This window comes from Strix aluco, chromosome 14 (assembly GCF_031877795.1).
Source record: "Strix aluco isolate bStrAlu1 chromosome 14, bStrAlu1.hap1, whole genome shotgun sequence".
NCBI lineage: Eukaryota > Metazoa > Chordata > Aves > Strigiformes > Strigidae > Strix > Strix aluco.
Window position 1 is genome coordinate 21,474,665 of NC_133944.1, and position 18,469 is coordinate 21,493,133.

Genomic DNA, 18,469 nt, shown 5'->3' on the forward strand with positions numbered 1-18,469 from the left:
AAGGGCTTTGCTGCACTGAGGTAGATGCTGACGCACGTACTGGTGCTTTGCTGAATAAGGCACCCCCGTGGCTTTCCAGATGTCACTGTTTTTTCTCCACCCCACGCTTATTCTGCTGGAGAGAACAACCTGGTTCTGCTCCCTCAGGTTTCTCACCGGCAGACCTGCTGCTGCTGGAGTGAAGTTCATTAACCCTTTGTACCTGCGAGCTCCGACTTTGCCAATGATCAGGCTTCGCCTTGGTTTTCTAAATAGCTCATCTGCTCGAAGGGTTTTCTGGGGTGTCACTGAATTCACACCTTGTGTTTGGCACAGCCTGCTCAAAGGTGGTGTCACTAAGCACTCCCTTTATAACAGGACTTTTCCAGCGTGGTGCTGTCAAGGGCACAGCGAGAGCTACCTCCGTTTCCCTCATGCACAAAGGGGACAAGTCTGCTTGGACAACCTTGCACAGGTCAAATCAAAAATCGTGACTGTGCAGCAACATCTGAGCAAGTTGGTGTTTGTAGTTTGCCAGGCAGTTTGCAGCAGAGCTGTGGATGTTCATCAGAGCTGAAGTTATTCTCAGTATAAACTTGACAAATCTCTTAAGTTGGTAGAGCTCTGCCCCGTTATACAAGAAAAAAGTCCATGTGAATGCTGCAGATTAAATTTCCATCTGCATTAAATTTCCTACTCTGGGGCTAATCCTCAGCAATAAAGATCTGCCAGGTAGATGTGATGTGTCCTAACGGTGGCTCACTAGTTTGAGTCAAATGCAGCTCATGCTGCTGGAGGAGATTTGAGGAGAAAGTGAAAAGGTGTTTGCCTTGAGAGCATGTGATGTTCTGTCCCGGTACAGATGCAGCAGAGACATGCAGAGTCTCCAGGCCCGTTTTCCACAGTTTGTGTGGCTCATCGGTAGTGAAACATCCACGAGTGCTGCGGTATCACCGTAGCAGCTCTTAAAGCTTTACAGTCTGCGTGTCCTTCAGTGAACGAGGTCTGAGTTGATGTGGTCTGGATTTACAGGGGAGTTGCAGGGGAATCTAGAAATACTCATTATAAGCTTCTGTCTTATGTTACCTGTCCAGTAGGAGAAAAAAAATAAGTTAAAGCTCTGCCCAGGGGTTCACCATGGACCACTGGTAAAAACCAAACTGAGCTAATGGAAGACAACCAGCTCATGTGAGAATGAACAGGTTTTCTGCCAATAAGCAGAAAACCTGCTGAAATGTGCCTCAAAGGCCCCTCCTAAATGCTGTCGTGGAGCTGTCAGCAGGACCTGTCTTCTCAGCTTGGTTTCTTTGGTGTTTGTGGGATTTTTTTTATTCCCACAACATTAATTCTTCTAAGTATTTTTACAGTGGTGCCTGCATTGTTACCCTGGTGTACACTTGGCTCAGCTGGTTGTCTGGTCAGGTTACTGCCTGTGAGATATGTTCTTACTCCTCTGCCTTTTCTTGGGTTTCCCCACTGACTGCAGATTCTGCATCTCGATCCTGACTTTGTTTTGTTTTCCAGACTCTCTGGCTGGAGTAGACCTGCTAAATGAGGTGGCTCCTCTGTTCTCCCACCACGGTCTCCCACCACCGCTGTGTTTGTCTAGGACAGCACTTGGACCTTGTTCCTTGCAGGAGCCAAAGGAATTATGTTCAGAAAAAATTAATGAATTTTTTTTTGTCCTTGTTTACCCTCTCAACACTTTCTCCCTGACCTTAATAAACCCCAGCCTCTCAAGGAAGGGAGTTGTTTTCCTTCCAGCCTGGAGGAAAGAAGGTGATACTGTTAATTGGCAGTTCTGTGTCCCTGGGGTGGGTTCAGCGCTCAAATACCGTCCGTGTCCCTGTACCAGCATTTTTGTCCTGTTTCTGTCTGGGCGTAAAGTTGGAAGGATGGAAATGGCGTCCAGAAGATGACGGGAGATGATCCCCTTGTCCCCATCGGGTCGGGTTGCCAGCGGTTGCCTGAATAACCATCTATTTTCTCTTCCCAGGCTTCCTTCCCTGCAGTGCCTGGAATTGAACCCTGCTCCGCACGGTGGGTTTGCAGCGCTGAGCCCCTGCATCGCTTGCGTGGCCCGTGTCACCCAGGGCGGTAGGTTCCCTTTTCCATGGGGATGCAAGCAGGACAATTAAAACTTCATTAAAACTTGTCGGAATATAGCGCTTTGGCAAACTTTAAAAGAAGCCGTGCGTAAAGCAATGCAGCGTTCTCTGCCTAACTCCATTCAGGTTCATTTGATGCATTTGATAGCCCGAATGAACTGGGGGATCGGCTGGAAGCGAGGGAAGGCCCTGCAGAAGCAGCTTCCCGGCGTGAGCAGAGGGCTGTGCACAGAGCTCTCCTGCTGCTCGCGGCCCCCAGCGCCGGACGGCCCCGGTATTGTTGCTGCAGCTGGTGTTGTGAATCAGGCCGACGACAAGCGCATCCTACTATCCGGCTATTTCACTACACCAGGGTTGCATCATACCACTCACTTCGCTCTTCGCCCGGCGTCTGGAGTCCTCCTGCCTCTCCCGGAGCATCTTAGACCGCGCTGCATTTAACAGACACACGCATGCCCCCATTTAAGAGACTTTGTGTTGGTTGGGGCGACTTAGCGTTTTTGATGAAATAATGAGGTTCTAAAATAAAGCCATTTCTGCTGGGCATGAGTGTGCTGCTGCATCTGTTGTTGTGAGAGGAAGCTGGTGTCCACCTTGCAGGAGGTGCTGCACGAGGTGCTGGAGTGAGGCTTTTTCCTCGTCCTCAGCTCACCCTCTCCCCGCTCCGAGGCCGGCAGCGGCACCGCCTGCGCCGGCGCGTTTTGCCCGGCGATGCCCGGGCGCCGCGAGGGCTGAGCCACGCAGATGCAGGCAGGCGAGTGCTGCAGGCAGGGCTGCCTGTCCTCAACTTCCCGGGCAAGCAGGTGCGTGCTGGCCCCGCGCGGGGCTTATGCAATTGTGGATGGCGTCTGCTCGCACACAAACAATACACCAGGGCTGAAGCGAGTCCTCAAAAAGCAGGTTAAAATTTGTGCGTGAATGCAAAAGACAGCCAGAGGCAGCAGGGCAGGCAGCCTGAATTTTCCATTAACTTGCAGAGCACAGGGGGCTGAAATTCAAATGGGTTCTGGTGCTGCCCTCAAATTTTATTGCCTGCTGTCTTCAGCGATCTTATCTGTAAGTGCTTTTAAGAGCACATGTGACACCGGGCTTCAGAGGTATAAAAGATGCACGTCCCTCCCCCTGTCCTCGCCTGCTGGTGGCTGTAGGGTGAACACTGAGCGGCAGCGTGGCCTCAGCTTGTGTTTTGTGTGGTGTGGGGAACGGTTTAAGTGGCTTCCTACATCAGGGGTGGGATTTGGGGGGGTTTTGAACCCTGGGCGCTCAGTGGTTTCCCCTCCCTGGGGTTGGGAGGGGAGGGGGGCAGTGGGACCTTGGGCATCTCTGCTGCCCCGCACCAGAGGGCTGCCAGCTCCAGCCCTGGGCAATCATGAAGGGACTGTGGCCGCCACCACTCTGTGTCCCCTGGCCCCTCCATCCCCCTTTCCAGCCCCTCAGCATCAGCTCCCGGGCAGGGGCATCCCTCCCACCCCTCCATGTTGCACACCTCCCTTCCCCCTGGTTTCACCCTGAGAGAAAGGGGCTGTTTCCCTCCCTGTGTCCGGCACAGCTCAGTGCCACAGGCAACAACTCGGAGGCCAGCCAAGATGATTTACAGGATCTGCCAGGTCTGGGGCAGTATCCCAGGGAAGGGTGAGGGTGCGTGGGAGTCTTGCTCCCATTTTCCATAATAAATCCCGGTGGGAACTGAGTGTTCCTGGGTCAGGGCCGGAGGCAAACTCAGGGCTGTGTTTCTCTGTCAATCTGTCCTTGGGACTTAATCTCAAATCCGTTATCGCCACCCCCATCAAGCGCTGGGAGGCAGCGATACCAATTACGGTGGTTTTGATATCCCTTCCAGCTATTTTTTTCCCCCTGACCAGCTCGGGGTGGTTCGAGCCGATTCCTTTCCCCCCGTTAGCAGCAGTGGTGGGTGGGTGCCAGTTGCCTCGCTCTGGTTTTGCCAGGTATAAAGCTGGGGAGCCCCTCTCTGCCCTGGCCCTTGCCCGGCAGGCACCTGGGCAGGGGCAATGGCCGAGCTGCCCGTCGCGGAGCTGCCCGCCACCCCGGCCCGCTGCAGCGGCCGCTTCACCATCAGCACCCTCCTGGGCATGGAGGAGGGCGGCTGGGGTCCCTACGCACCATCCGAGGGGGCCGGCTGTGACAGCACTCACCCCACCCACCTCTCCAGCAGCACCCTCTGCACCAGGACCTTCGGCTACAACACGGTGGACGTGGTGCCCGCCTACGAGCACTACGCCAACAGCAAGGGGGTGGGCGACGCCGGGAAGGGCAGGCCCTCGCTGGCGGACCTGCACTCCATCCTCAAGGTAAGGTGGGGTTCGGCCGTGCCGCCAGCAGCTCCAGCATCCCCTGGCTGTGCCACCGCTCCCTGCAATGGGTCCAGCACATCCCCAGGAGGGCCCTGGGAGGGATAATCCAGCTGTTTCCAGCTGTGCACTCAGCCAGAACTCTCGCCCTGCCCGCACCTCCCGGGGAAGGCTGGCTGCCTTCAGCCCTGCCCGCCCTCACTGCCCTTTCCCTTGTCCCCGCAGCCTGACCCAGGCCACCTCCACGTGCCGGTGTCCGACCCGCAGCGGAGCAATGGCCTCCCGGAGCCTGGGCCGGAGGAGGCGGCGGGGGACCCCGGCAGAGCCCCCGCGCCAGAGCCCGTCCGCTTCGGGTGGGTGAAGGGTGTGATGGTGAGTGCGACTCATCCCACGGGGAGCATCATCTTGCCCTCCCACCCCCGAAGCAGAGGCACGGTGTATTTGCCCCTCATCATCATGTTTTTCCCAATATATATATTTTTTCTGTAAGCTTCTGCACTCGGAACGATTCCCCTGCCCTCTGGGCTGGTTTTTGCTCGGAGGAGCTGGGGAGCCGGCGTGGCCCCAGCCGTCCCCGGGTGCCTGCACTCTGAGGGCCGCTCCCCCTCTCTGTCCCCCCAGATCCGCTGCATGCTGAACATCTGGGGAGTCATCCTCTACTTGCGCTTACCCTGGATCACGGCCCAGGCAGGAATCGGTGGGTGCCGCGGCACATCGTGGGCAGGACGGCGGCACTGGTGGCCCAAAACACCCACGGGGGGGGTGGAAGCCAGCAGCATCGAGCATAGGACGATGGGCGAGGGGGGGCTCTGTGGGGCTGGGGGACACAGGAACAAAGCCATGTCCTCTCCCCGCAGCCCTGACGTGGCTCATCATCCTGATGTCCGTGACAGTGACCACCATCACCGGCTTATCCATCTCCGCCATATCCACCAACGGCAAAGTGAAGTCAGGTAGCGTGTCCCCCCAGCACAGCCTCCAGCCACCGCGGGCGGGTCCTCCTCCACCCTGGGGCTGCCCTGTGGATGTAAACTCCTAGCAAGGTGCAGGGGGGCCCTGAAAACACATCGTGGAGGCAGGTAACGCCACGGCGTGTTCCCACCACCTTAGGGGGCACCTACTTCCTCATCTCGCGGAGCCTTGGGCCGGAGCTGGGCGGCTCCATCGGGCTGATCTTTGCCTTCGCAAATGCGGTGGCCGTGGCCATGCACACGGTGGGCTTTGCCGAAACTGTCCGGGACCTGCTGCAGGTGAGAAAGTGGCTCTGTGTGTTCCCTGGGTCCCATCCCCTCCACCTCCTCCATCCCCACCTCCTCCCCACACACGCTGTATTAATTATCAACATTTGTGCTCCTGTTGGGCCACCAATAATCAACCACAAGCTGCTAAAGCTTGTGGTAATCCCAGTGGTTTGGTGAGGAAAAGGGTTATTTCCATGTTGTGGGTGGTTTCCCCTCCCCAGGAGCACAACTCCCTCATCGTAGACCCCACCAACGACATCCGCATCATCGGGGTCGTCACCGTGACGGTGCTGCTGGGCATCTCCCTGGCCGGCATGGAGTGGGAGGCCAAGGTAACGCTCACTTCTCCTGCTCACCTTATTCCCCTGGGCTGCCCAGAGCTGTCCCTGCTGCCTGCCGGGCATTCGAGGAGTGGAGGATGCCCATAACTCCCCAAAATCGAAGGGTTTCTCCCAATGAGTTTTTCACCCTCTCGATGCCCAAACCCCAACCCCTCAGGTGGCTCTTTCTGGTCTGCCAGGCACAGATATTGTTTTTCCTGGTCATCCTGGTTTCCTTCATAAATTACCTGGTGGGGACAGTGATCCCAGCCACCGCCGAGAAGCAAGCGAAGGGCTTCTTCAGCTACCGAGGTGGGTCCACCACGGGTTGGGGTCACGCTCAACAGGTCTATGTGCACCACTGGAGCCTGGCTCTTTGCTGCTGTTGGGGGAGCAGTTTGCTGTGGGAAGGTGCTCTGCGCTGAGAGATGTCATTAAACGCACGGTGTTTTCCTCTCATGGGTGACCTGCCACCAGCGGTGTGCCTCTGTCCGGCACTGCGATGCTTCAGCCAGGAGAATGGTGGTTGGGAGGCCCCAAATGCTTCTCCTCTGCTTCCTCCCCAGCCGACATCTTTGCCCAGAACTTTGTGCCCAGCTGGCGTGGACCCGAGGGCTCCTTCTTTGGCTTGTTTTCCATTTTCTTCCCGTCAGCAACTGGCATCCTGGCTGGAGCCAACATTTCGGGTGACCTGAAGGTGGGTTTTGACCGTTGCTGCCTGAGCAGGCATTTCTCAGGGCTCAAGGCCCATTTTCCCTGGGGCTTTGGTTTCGATCCAACTTTTAGATCCTATTTTATTTCTTCTGGAAACTTTGGGGAAGGCTCAGGCAGGAGATGCTCTCTGGTTTTGTGTCACAGTGAATTAAAATTCATCCTGTCTAGCAGCCACAATTAAAATGCCATTTTAGCGGTGCTGCTGGAAAGCTGTCTGACATCTCTCTGCGACTCCCTTGGGCAGGATCCCGCCGTGGCCATCCCCAAGGGCACTTTGATGGCCATCTTCTGGACCACCGTGTCTTACCTGGTGCTTTCTGCTACGATTGGTAAGCGGCACGTCCTTGGGTGAGCTGGGAGGGACCCCCCCACCCCAGAATGGGTGGCCTGGGAGGATGCAGGGGGTGGGAGCTGGGAGCGAGCTCTGGATGTCGGCATTGATACCTCGGGTGAGAGCTGCAGGTGCCAACTCTCCTTCCTGCCCCCACGGGGGGCAAAGTCCTCCTGGGTTGGCAACGCAGCTCATGGCATTGCTCACAGCCATCGTGCAGCGGGGCAGCCCCGTGGCAGGGGCCTGGGGGATGTCGCAGGGATATGGGGCCGGGTTGCGTGAAACCGCAGAGAGATGCCGGCCCCGCTCCAGCCCCACCGGAGGGCTGCTGGGATGGTAAGTGGGCAGTAAGCGGGCGCTGTGTGTCCCCCCAGGTGCCTGTGTGGTCCGGGACGCCTCGGGCAGCCTGAACGACAGTGTGCCGGTGGGCTCGCTGGGCTGCGAGGGACTGGCCTGCGGCTACGGCTGGAACTTCACCGCCTGTGCCCAGCGGCAGAGCTGCCGCTACGGGCTCAGCAACTACTACCAGGTGCTGCTCGGGGCCATCACCCATCCCGGTCCCTGCTCCTGGCTGGGTTTGTGCCACAAGGGATGGGTTTCCTGGGGCAGCCCCATGCCCGGCATCCCCCCCGCCTGTGCCATTAAAGTACCCGTGTAATGAGGACACACCGGGGAGTGCGTCTTCCTCGGGCTTTTGGGCATGGCTGGACTTTGTTGCCTGGATAATGTTGATGGGAAAGTACTGAGGGCAGCAGGATGGGGCCCAGGGGCTGGAAATCCCTTAGGGCCAGGGCGGAGGTTGGTGCGCTGGGGGTGCCGGCGTTCCTGACCGCCTGGTTTTTGGGCAGAGCATGAGCATGGTGTCTGGATTCGGCCCCCTCATCACGGCGGGGATTTTTGGCGCTACCCTCTCCTCGGCACTGGCCTGCCTTGTCTCAGCCCCCAAAGTCTTCCAGGTGAGGGAGTGGTGTGTCTGTGTCCCCCAGCTCACATTGCTGAGCCTGGCAGCGGGAGCAGGTGATGATGCTCCTGGGCATGAGCCGGCACTGCGGGGCTTTGCAGCCGTGAGCAGCCCTGGGGCGAGGACGATGCTGCCACCAGCGAAGGCATGAGGCCAGTTCAGCCCTCGCTCTTATGGGTGCAAGAGCCACCATGACGCTGCCATCCCAGCAAAGCCCACTGTCCCCAACATGTCTCTCCCCACAGTGTCTCTGCAGGGACCAGCTCTACCCTCTCATAGGCTTCTTCGGGAAGGGCTACGGGAGGAACAGTGAGCCCATCCGCGGCTACATGCTCACCTACGTCATTGCCATCGGCTTCATCCTCATTGGTGGGTGCTTGCCGCCCCGGTGCCCTTCTGGTGCCCGCCGCCAGCCAGGTCGCTCAGTCCCTGCTGCTGACAGCTCGCTCTCCTCCTCCTCTTCCTCCTTCCCGCAGCTGAGCTCAATGCCATCGCCCCCATCATCTCCAACTTCTTCCTCTGCTCCTATGCCCTCATCAACTTCAGCTGCTTCCACGCCTCCATCACCAACTCCCCAGGTGGGCCGTGCCGCGCCGTGCCATGCCGTGCCGTGCGGCTCCCCGTGCGGTTCCCCGTCCCGGCAGCGGCCGCTGTGTGTGTTTGCATGCAGGCTGGCGACCCTCCTTTCGGTATTACAGCAAGTGGGCCGCGCTCTTTGGGGCCACCGTCTCAGTGGTGATCATGTTCCTGCTGACCTGGTGGGCGGCCCTCATTGCCTTTGGCATCGTCATCTTCCTCCTGGGATACGTCCTCTACAAAAAGCCGGGTGCGTGGCAGTAACCCAGCACCGGCGATGCTCCGGGAGGTGTCTGGCCCCATTGTTAATCCATCTCCCCCATGTAGACGTCAACTGGGGCTCCTCCATGCAAGCCAGCTCGTACAACATGGCCCTCAACTACTCGGTGGGGCTGAGTGAAGTGGATGAGCACATCAAGAACTACAGGCAAGGGCGGCTCAACGTGGTGCTGGGCACAGAGGGAGGGTGATGCAGGGCCAGCCACCACTGCTGGCAAGCCCAGTACAGCCTCATGCCACAGCCACATCCTCACCACCATCCTCAGTAACTGGGAGCCCCAACAAAATGTGGCTGTCTCCAAAATCCCACGTCTTTGCCATGTGGGCAGAGGTGGGCAGGGCAAAGCTTGCTGTCCCCATACCAGGCAGATGCAGACACGTTGGTCTCATCTGATATAAAAAGACCAAAGACTGAGGCTGGATCCTCAGCCACATGATTTCATCTCATCCTAAAGATGCTCCCTCTCGTTGCTGCTGGCCAGGCATGGGAGAAGAGACGCAGCTTGTTCCAGAGAGGCTCGGTGCCTCCGAAGTACCAGCCTGTGCCCATGTTTCTCTCCCTGCCGGCAGACCGCAGTGCCTGGTGCTGACTGGCCCTCCCAATTTCCGCCCGGCTCTGGTGGACTTCGTGGGGACGTTCACCAAGAACCTCAGCCTGATGCTCTGTGGCAACGTGCTGATCGTGAGTCACCTGCAAAAGCCAGTTGGTTCCTTGTCCTGGGGGGCTCTGCCCACCTGGGGGTGGGAAATCCAGATGTGTCCTGGTGGGCTCATGGGATGGGGATTGAAATGTGCCCATTTATGTGCCACTGAATGATGAAATGTTTTGTCTGGAAGCCTCTCCAGCTTGTTAAGCAATATTGATGAAGGGCCGGGATGTCCCTGTGGGCTAACGGCTTCCCCTTGCCAATTAATTGCCAAAGATGCGGTAGGATGAGGCGGTTGCTCAGAGGACAGGGGTGGTTCTGCAGCCCTGAAGCCTCATGAGCAACTGGGGACATGGGTGCAGCAAACACCAGCTCGATGCCAGCCAGGGGACTGCTGGCATTGTGTGCGTTGGCTGTCGACTCCCAAAATCTGCTTTTTCTTTCTGTGATTGCAACCTCCCATGTGTGCAGTGGTTACATCCAGGTCTTGCCAATGATTTGGGAAGAGAAGAGCTGGAGGTCCTTGGTGGCAAGACCACCAGCTGGAAGGGGCTCCTGTGCCTCAGCCCCTGCCCCTGCTCCCCCCAGGGACCGCGGAAGCAGAAGATGCCGGAGTCCCGGCTGATGGCAGACGGCCACACCAAGTGGCTTGTGAAGAGGAAGATCAAGGCTTTCTACACGGATGTGGTGGCTGAGGATCTCAGAAGCGGCGTCCAAATGCTCATCCAGGTAGGGCCATCCTTGGCCATCGACCATCAGGGTCCCTCCTCTTCCATCATGGCTCGGTGGACTCTGACCCCGCTCCCTGATCTCCAGGCACCTGCCTTTGCATGGCTCCCCTGCAGACTGACACCACCCATGTCCGTCTGCCCTGCAGAGGGGTCTCACAGGGACATCTATCTGTAGGCTGCCGGCCTCGGGAAGATGAGACCCAACATCCTGGTGCTGGGCTACAAGAGGAACTGGCTGATGGCATCCCCGCAGAGCCTAGAGGACTACGTGGGCATCCTGCAGTACGGCCACGCTGGCTCCTCCGCCCCCGGGGAGTGGCCCCGCGGTTGGGTGCAGGGACGCTGCAGCCACGCGTGCAGGGTCGGGCCGGGCTGGCAGTGCTGCCCAACACAAGCCAGCCACCGTTAACTGCCTTCTCCTCCCTCCTTCCAGCGACGCCTTTGATTTCAAGTACGGTGTGTGCTTAATGAGAATGAAGGAAGGGCTGAATGTTTCCAGAGTGATGCAGGCTCACGGTAAGTGGTTTTGGGCAGCCGGGGATGCTCGGACACATGCTGGAGCTGTAGGACATGCCAGCTGGTGCTGTGTCCCCAGGCAAAGGTCACAGTCCTGGGGGGACATCACTCCTGGGCTGGGACTGAAGGGGATGAGACAGCTCTTGTCCTCTCTCCCCAGTTAACCCCACATTTGAGGCAGCGGAGCACCCCGAGGAGAATGGCACCCGTGGCAGAGCAGCCCTGGGCACAGGTTGGTCCTGGCTTAGGGCTGCTGGGAGCAGCCCCGGCTCTGAGGATTATTTTCGGGGAGCCAGGTTTGCAGGCAGAGGCGTGGGTTCCGAGCAGCAACGGGGAGCAGGGCTGGGACCAGGAGGAAGTGGTGCCTTTAATCCGTGGCCGGTGGTGCCCCTCACCGATGCCAGGACCCTCTTGCCCCAGCAGCAGATCCTATTGCCTTGGCCGGTGAGCAGCAGGCGAGCACCATCTTCCAGAGCGAGCAGGGCAAGAAGACCATCGACATTTACTGGCTCTTTGATGATGGAGGTAACTTTCACCTTTGGCTGCCACGGCTCTTCGCCGTCCGTCTGTCCAGCTAATGTGAACGCAGCAGCTCCATCACGGTGCCCAGGAGGGCTCGGTCCTTGTGGAATGGTGCCAGGGCATCCCTGGCATCTGGTGTTGAGGAAGCACTGGCGAGCCCGCGGGGTCACCACCGCCACGTCTCCCATGGGGTGTTTTGGGGACAGGTCTCACGCTGCTCATCCCCTACCTCCTGGGGCGCAAGAAGCGGTGGGGAAAGTGCAAAATCCGGGTGTTCGTCGGCGGGCAGATCAACAGGATGGACGAGGAGAGGAAGGCGTAAGTGCCGGCGGCCGTGGCAACCCGCAGCCCCTTTGAGCCACGCGGCCACCGCTGCTGTCCCCATGGGTGGGTGGCAGGAGCTGCTTCCCGCCTTGAGCCCCCCAGGCTTTGCCACAAGGGGATCTGTGCTGCTTTGCCTCACTCCTCCGAAAATCAGTGGGACTGCGGAGTGGGAGAAGCCCAAGCACAAACCGAGGACAGCGGCAGCGGTTTCTGCCAGGCCTTGCCCTGCCAATTTTTGGAAAACGTGCCCTCTTCTCTCTGGTAGGATCGTCTCTCTGCTGAGCAAGTTCCGCCTCGGCTTCCACGAGGTCCACATCCTCCCTGACATCAACCAGAAACCCCGGCCAGAGCAGTAACCACCCCCCCTCCCCTTCTCCCCCTTCCAGCACCCCCAAACCCACCCAGAGCCCATTCCCCGGCGCCGTCTGCTTGTCTTGCAGCATCAAGAGGTTCGACGACCTGATCGCTCCCTTCAGGCTGAACGACGGCTTCAAAGACGAGGCCACGGTGAACGAGATGAGGCAGGGCTGTCCCTGGAAGATTTCCGACGAGGAGGTTGATAAAAACAGAGCCAAGGTAGCACCGGTGCCAGGGGGAGCTCCCACAAAGGGTCTCCTGCTTTTGAGACAAAATTCAGTCCTTTTGGAAACAATTATTTTGCATTTCTCAATCCTCTTTGCTCCGCAGTCACTCCGACAAGTGAGGCTGAACGAGATTTTGCTGGATTACTCACGGGACGCGGCGCTCATCGCCATGTAGGTGCCAGCAACACCCTCGCACCCGTTTCTTGCCCCGTGGAAACGGTCCCTCTGGATGTTCACCCTCCCCGGGCAGGGTGATCCTGGACAGACCCCCCAGTGCTGTGCTGGGATGGCGCTGCACCACGGGGAAAACCCTTGGGAGGCACCAAAGGGTCTGGCCTGGGTCCTATTGGGGGGGGAGGACGAGGTGTTGCCCCTTTTTAGGGAAATAACCTGCAAATTAGCACTGGCTTGAGAGAGGGGCTGAGGACGGAGCTTGGCTAGGGGGGGCAGCTGGAGGGGGCCGTGCTGGCTGTGCCTCAGCCGGCCCCTCGCTGCTGCCGCAGCACGCTGCCCATCGGCAGGAAGGGTCGCTGCCCCAGCTCCCTCTACATGGCCTGGCTCGAGACACTCTCACAGGACCTGAGACCCCCCGTCGTCCTCACCCGAGGAAACCAAGAGAATGTACTGACCTTTTACTGCCAATAAAGCCTCCGGGATCCCTGCCGATCGGGATGTGAATTTTTAAGGCCAGTTTTGATCTCAGAGCGTGCTCGCCCGGGGGGCTGGGGGAGCAGCATAGGTGTGTGGTCGCCAGCTCTCGGGAGATGCCCCCCACGCACAGCTGCTACCTTCTTACGAAGACTCGTTTTGCTGATCTCAGCTTTCGTAGGCTGTATGTAGATATAAAATAATGCAGGCCTCGTACTGCAGGCATCGCTCCAGCCCTGGGTTTAGCCGGCGCCATGCCCGTGAGGTGTGGGGTCCCATCCTGAGAGCGAGGGGACAGTCCCTGTGCCTGCTCCCCCAGGAGAGCCTGAGCGGCGCACAGGGACTGCCCCACGGACCTGGCAGAGCCACTGTCCAGGGTGAGAACTGTCCCAGGGGGACAGGAGCGGGTCAGCACCAAGCCCAGGGGCTGCGGGGACCCTGCACCTCCACTCAGGGACAGGGACTCTCAGCCTAAAACAGGCTGAGTTCATTCGTCCCTGACAGCTGAGCAGCAGCGAAATGTCATCTTGGGCTGTGGTGCAGGTCCAGCTCCTAAAGGAGACAAAATGAACACCCAGAACCAGGACATTTCCTGATGCAGGTGGCCCCGGGTGGGAGAAACCTGCCCCTATGCAAGGCAGGAGCAAGGCTCATTTCCAAAAGCACAACCCCGACCCCCTTGCCACACTGCAGGAGAAACACACACTTTCATTCGCCTCGATTGTTACAGAATTTACTGATAATCACCACCAGGATTAGAAGTGTCAGTAGAAAAATAAAATTTACAGAGTTTTCAATCATACAAAGATTTGTTCATGACAGCTGCAGTCATTAGCGAGATAGGAAGCCGGGCAGTATCTAAATCAGCCCAGCACAGAGGATGTTTGCACACAGAGAGCAGGGCCACGACTCTCAGCTCCTCCAGGGCAGGCGGCTTCCGGCTGCGCTCCCTGGCCAGGGGCTCACAGCACTGCCCAGCCCGGGACACCTCAGCACTGACATTTTTGCAAGCTCTCTGCAGCTTTTGGCAAGTTTGACTGAGCAAAGTCTACCGCCACCCGCTGAAAACTGAAGGGATTCCTGTGCTCGCCTCACTCAGGATAAGGAATGCAAAGGGAGGACCAAACGGATGCCGGCAGTGACCCATCTGGTGCATCAGCTCAGGACTCCTCCTCCTTCCCATCTGGATCTGGGGATCTGGTTTTACTGGAGAGGGAGGTTGGGAAGGCAGCCACGGGGGTGGAGGATGCTCTGCGAGTACTGAGGTGACACAAAGAACTCATCCTCAGTGCTAATACCCGTCAAGACAAGTCAGCTGACAGTTCACCTTTCATGCAAGAATTCCCTGAAAATTTCACGGTGCCTGGGCACAGAGGCACCAGTGACTCCAGCCACTCAACTTCCAAACAGTGGCCAAGCTGCCAACTCTTCAAGTAAAGCAGACCTCCCCCCGCCCCCCGAGACACTTTGGGAGATCACAGTGGGTAGAAAAGAGGAGGTTTTCAGTCCACTCAGCATCAAGTGATTTTATCAAGCAATTTTTTTCCTTTGTTCTGAGCTCTTAACAGCCTGGATTCGTGTCCTGCATGCCTCAGCCCTGTTACTGCAGTGCAACCACCCTCGTGCCGTAGCACATGGCACACTGATAAAAGTGCTTTCCCAGTTGCAATCAGCTTAGTCCTTGCTACTGAGGGATGCCAGGCACTGGGGCAGGGGGAAAGGGAGCACAGCAGGGGCCCAGACACTGGTTTCTAGTGTGACCTGAAAGGTAGGGCCAGACCTGCCTAGTCTAAGTTTGAATCCATCCAGGAAAATGCAGGATAATTCCCATGAACTAAACTAGGCACTCTGGACACGTGCTGTGTATACAGCCATTTGAAATCAGAAGTGGGAAGGGAGAAAGACATCTAGAGAGATCACTATCCCTGCTTTTTCGCTGGAGGCAGAAGCAGTGAGGGAAGGAGAGGCCTGACCTTCCCCTGGGGGAATGCCATGGTAGGAAGACGGGCCCTCTACAAGCAGCACAGCATACAGGGCATTCTGAAGATTCCAGGTTTAGTCTAGGTTATACCACTTGGGTCTCACCCACCTAAAGAGAAGGATTCACATTAAAGTCTTTCCTAAATTCCACATCTTTATTCCCTGAATTAACATGGGCTAAAATTTAGAGTAATCTCAGTAAGTAGCTCCTGAAAAACACCTTGATCCATCAACTGTCAACAGACCACTCTGGAGAAGTTAGTACATAGAGAGAAATTTGTTTTCATGAACCACAGGGACCTGCTGAGGGTTGTTTCAGCACAGGGGACATGGGGTTGATGGAAGATAACTGGCTTTACAAAAAGTTGCAGGTACAAAAGGTGAGCTCGTTTGGAAACCAAAGGAGTTCAGCAAAAACACAGAAGGGACGTGTGTCCTGGGAGGCTGGACACAGGCAGCACCTTCCCTCGGCAGCCCACACGAATGTCAGCTGGTAATAAACCAACCAGGACCACAGCAAATCCACGGGGCTGGCTACGCCGCCCAGCCACATCCTTGGGATACAACCGCAGCTTCCCCAAGGGCTCCAAAAATCCAAGCCCCCAGAAAGCACCCAGCTAGCCCCTTGAGAGCCCCAGCCACGCGGCATGCCCCCGGGCAAGAGGGTGGATCTAAGAATTAGTTAAAAGCCACTTAAAACAAAACAAACTAAAACAATTCATTAGAGGAGAGCATACTGCCTGCTGGAAAGGGTTGGTTTGGGGCTGTGTTCACATGGCTCGTGCCTGACGGACACAGGAATCACCCAGGCTCTCCCCGGGACCCTCGCAGGCATCCCACCCAGTAGCACGCTGCGGGCTGGATGCCGAAAACGCGGCGCGCTCCCCGCCTCTGCACCTGGGAAGCCCCAAGCCACAACAAGCCAGCGCCGGCCGTGCAGTTCTCACCAGCACGGTCACCGAAGCAGCAGCGTGCTGGATTTTATATGAGCTGGCCAGTGATGTTTACATAGCAGCGAAGACACCCAATTCCACCACACCAATGTAAACGTGATCAGGAAGTAAAAGCAGAACAGAGAAGTTTAAAAATATGAGTCTCTTTCAGAGCCCGAGAAGCAACAGCGCACACTCACACAGGCGCCCTGGGATTCCTAGCGTGGGCAGTGGGGCGTAGCGCCCGTTCGGCTGTGCTTGGCCTCTCGGGCAGAAGGTACACAGTGCCAGAAGAGCTTCACCGTAATAAAATTCACAAAAACAGGAATCCTTTCTACAACCGTTATTTCCCCTGCCGCAGCATTCATAGTCACAGCTCTCGGCCACAAATTTGCACTTTCATCTGTCTAAAATGATTTTTCCTTTTGCTGCTCCCAAATTCCAAGACGTGGTATTAAGAAGTGGGGGCCAGGAAGGAAACAAATTAATTTTCTCATTTAAAAAATTCACATTTAAAAGAGCTTCAGGCTCACTGCAAACAAAGCAGCAAGGGGTCAAAGCATTAAGTGAGCTCTGAGGACATCCCAATCACTCTGTAGAACTGTTTCTACCCCAGAACAGCGGGTGTCACATCTTAGTTACATCCTGTTGCTACAATTCATCACCGGTAAAAGGTATGCAGGCCTCCTCCTCTGGAAGCCATTTTCCTATCCTCCAGAGAAATAAAGTTTCACTTGGCACTTAATGTTACCAAAAAGTAACAAAATTCACAATTTTTAGCTTAATTTCAAGCCACCTGGAGGCAGGAGCAGGCCTTCACGTAGACTTTAACCAGTGGAGGCAGCACACACCGAGGCACACCTCAAGTTGCGCTCTCTCGTGATTTGTTTCAGAGTTGGTGCAGGCAACAGATCCTTTGTTCTCCCTTCGATTTGTGATCTCTAGAGTCTGAAGAAGAGCTAGAGAGTGGCTAAAATCCGTAGAAACGAAACCACCACCACGCAGAATGTCTGGCCCACTCCCAAAATGAGGGCTTCAAAGGGAATCATTTTTTTCCCCGCAGCTCTGTAAACGCCGGCAATGGCAGCACCTGTGGAGAGGGGAAATAGCCGAAACATGAATGCGTGACAGCGCACGCTGTTGTACCTCAGGGATGAAGGGGGAAGACTCAGAGGATGCGAGAGTGGGGCAGAGAACAGGGGGGTCTGCGGGAAAGGGCCCTGAACCCCTGCGCACGGGCTAGCAGAAATGCCAGACTGGGTTTACCGTGACAAACCTCAGCCAGTAACCAACACGTGCTGGCGGCAGTGGGTAAATTGGTGGTGAAACTCTGCTGAGGCCTCCAGAAGGTGTGGAGGTTGGGGCAGTTTTGGACATACTCACAAGATCCTCTACACCGCAGCCCACATGCATATTACCCAGTTCTAGGCTGAGACACCAAACGTGTGACAGTTTTTTTTCTCTGGGTGCTTAGAAACCTGAAAGCCCACCTGGCTCTGCACCTGACAGGCACGTTTGGGACCACCGACAAAGGGCTCGATAGGTGGGATGGTCCAATTCAAACTCGGGGCAAGGGGGGAATACAGCCAAAACATTAATCTCCTCTACCCCGAGGAATGCCGCGGTTCGGCACGCTCCCGAAAGCAAACTCTGATCACTAAAGAGCCACCCGGTCGGTATTTTCGAGCATCTACCGTACTTGTTAGGATGCCGGCGGTTATGGGTCCCACGATGCCCATCAGCAGGAGGCTCACGGACATGAACCTGCCGTACTTGTGGTGCCTGAGCGTGAAGAGCGCTAGCAAAGCTGCCGGGACGTGGAAGGAGAGGGAGGAGACGAGGGCCCACAGGAAGACGCCATACCACATCTCTGTGGAGAGAAGGGCTGTGAGGCAGGCTCGGGGCCCGCAGGCCCTCAGCGAGGCCGGCGGAGGCGGCGGGAGGGCCCCGCTCCGAGCAGGCCCCGCAACGCGGAGGGTACCTGGGAAGGTGGAGAGCGGGCTGGAGTAGGTGGTGCCATTTCCCACGCGAGGCACCAGGCGGAGGCTGAGGATCTGCTGCAGGAGCCCGCCGCCGCCCGGCTCGCCGCCCTCCATTCCCTCACCGGCCCCGCCGCCGCCATCCGCTGGCTCCTCTTCCGCCCGCCCCCTTCCGCCCGTTCTAGCCAATGGGAAGCGCCGCACGGTGACAGGCAGGGTTCTCCGCCAACCGCCGCTCGTCGAGGAGCGTCCGGGCAACCGGGCCCCGTCCCCCCCCCCCGCGCTGCCATGGGAACGGCTGTCGGCCGCAAAGAATGCTGGGGGGCCTGGCACCGGAGGCGCCGGGCGCTGGAGGGACGCTCTAGCCGTCTGGCTGCCGGCTTGTCGCTGCTCCCCGCGCTCGGCACCGCTGTGGAGGCGCCGCCACCCGCCGCCCCGCCAGGGGGCGCTCGGGGCCGGTGACGACGCTCTGGGCGGCGGCGAGCGCGCGTGAGGAGGCGGTGACGGGCGTGAGGCGGCGGCGGCAGCGGGGCCGGTACCATGTCGGGCTCGGAGGAGTATTCCTCGGCCGAGGACGAGGACTACGTGCCCTCAGGTGAGCGGTGGCGGGCCGGGAGGGGGGCGGGCCGCGCTCTCGGCGGTCCCGGCGCTCACCGGCTGTGCTTGCAGGTGCGGAGTACAGCGAGGACGACGTGAGTGAGCTGGTGCGGGAGGAGGTGGCGGACAGCCCGCGGCCGCCCCGCGGCAGGAGGAGCCCCCGCCGCCCCACCAGCAGGTACGGCCGTGGG

At 57.9% G+C, this 18,469-nt stretch overlaps 3 protein-coding genes across 6 annotated transcripts in view; 2 read left to right on the forward strand and 1 right to left on the reverse strand.

Annotated features, from left to right (window-relative positions):
- The first annotated feature begins 4,062 nt into the window (after positions 1-4,062).
- Positions 4,063-12,808, forward strand: SLC12A3 (solute carrier family 12 member 3). Of its 3 annotated transcripts, none has more exons than XM_074839623.1 (26): positions 4,063-4,396; positions 4,622-4,768; positions 5,018-5,093; positions 5,254-5,349; positions 5,507-5,646; positions 5,859-5,969; positions 6,158-6,269; positions 6,524-6,654; positions 6,916-7,000; positions 7,377-7,531; positions 7,851-7,958; positions 8,209-8,332; positions 8,440-8,541; positions 8,634-8,789; positions 8,867-8,966; positions 9,389-9,500; positions 10,054-10,194; positions 10,372-10,478; positions 10,630-10,712; positions 10,873-10,944; positions 11,133-11,237; positions 11,441-11,552; positions 11,824-11,910; positions 11,999-12,134; positions 12,246-12,313; positions 12,646-12,808. In XM_074839623.1, the coding sequence occupies exons 1-26, from the start codon at positions 4,097-4,099 to the stop codon at positions 12,785-12,787; spliced, it is 3,108 nt and encodes a 1,035-aa protein (XP_074695724.1). In that variant the 5' UTR covers positions 4,063-4,096; the 3' UTR covers positions 12,788-12,808. The 3 variants fall into 3 exon arrangements, with proteins under 3 accessions (XP_074695724.1, XP_074695726.1, XP_074695725.1); XM_074839624.1 differs by having other exon boundaries at positions 4,064-4,396; positions 11,136-11,237; XM_074839625.1 differs by lacking the exon at positions 7,851-7,958.
- A 701-nt stretch (positions 12,809-13,509) lies between these two features.
- On the reverse strand, positions 13,510-17,835 carry TMEM170A (transmembrane protein 170A). The gene is made up of 3 exons (XM_074839628.1): positions 17,684-17,835; positions 17,402-17,572; positions 13,510-16,792 (listed from the first exon to the last, which is right to left on the reverse strand). Exons 1-3 carry the CDS (start codon positions 17,796-17,798, stop codon positions 16,662-16,664), a joined length of 417 nt encoding a protein of 138 aa, XP_074695729.1. The 5' UTR covers positions 17,799-17,835; the 3' UTR covers positions 13,510-16,661.
- Positions 17,836-18,142: 307 nt separating this feature from the next.
- The window catches only part of CFDP1 (craniofacial development protein 1), a 67,437-nt gene continuing 67,110 nt past the window's right edge, over positions 18,143-18,469 (forward strand). For both annotated transcript variants that reach the window (XM_074839562.1, XM_074839563.1), the window contains exons 1-2: positions 18,143-18,276; positions 18,351-18,456. In XM_074839562.1, the coding sequence (XP_074695663.1) occupies positions 18,222-18,276; positions 18,351-18,456 (161 nt within the window). In that variant the 5' untranslated portion in view covers positions 18,143-18,221. The remainder of the gene's footprint in view (positions 18,277-18,350; positions 18,457-18,469) is intronic.

Bases quoted from the DNA above. Each gene is read 5' to 3' on its own strand.
- SLC12A3 (XM_074839623.1), top strand. From the start codon at position 4,097: ATGGCCGAGCTGCCCGTCGCGGAGCTGCCCGCCACCCCGGCCCGCTGC. The intron at 7,959-8,208 runs GTGAGGGAGTGG...CTCTCCCCACAG, and splicing joins CAGCCCCCAAAGTCTTCCAG to TGTCTCTGCAGGGACCAGCT. The intron at 8,333-8,439 runs GTGGGTGCTTGC...TCCTTCCCGCAG, and splicing joins CATCGGCTTCATCCTCATTG to CTGAGCTCAATGCCATCGCC.
- TMEM170A (XM_074839628.1), bottom strand. From the start codon at position 17,798: ATGGAGGGCGGCGAGCCGGGCGGCGGCGGGCTCCTGCAGCAGATCCTC. The intron at 17,573-17,683 runs GTACCCTCCGCG...TTCTCTCCACAG, and splicing joins CCCGCTCTCCACCTTCCCAG to AGATGTGGTATGGCGTCTTC. The intron at 16,793-17,401 runs GTACGGTAGATG...CCCTCTCCACAG, and splicing joins AACCGCCGGCATCCTAACAA to GTGCTGCCATTGCCGGCGTT.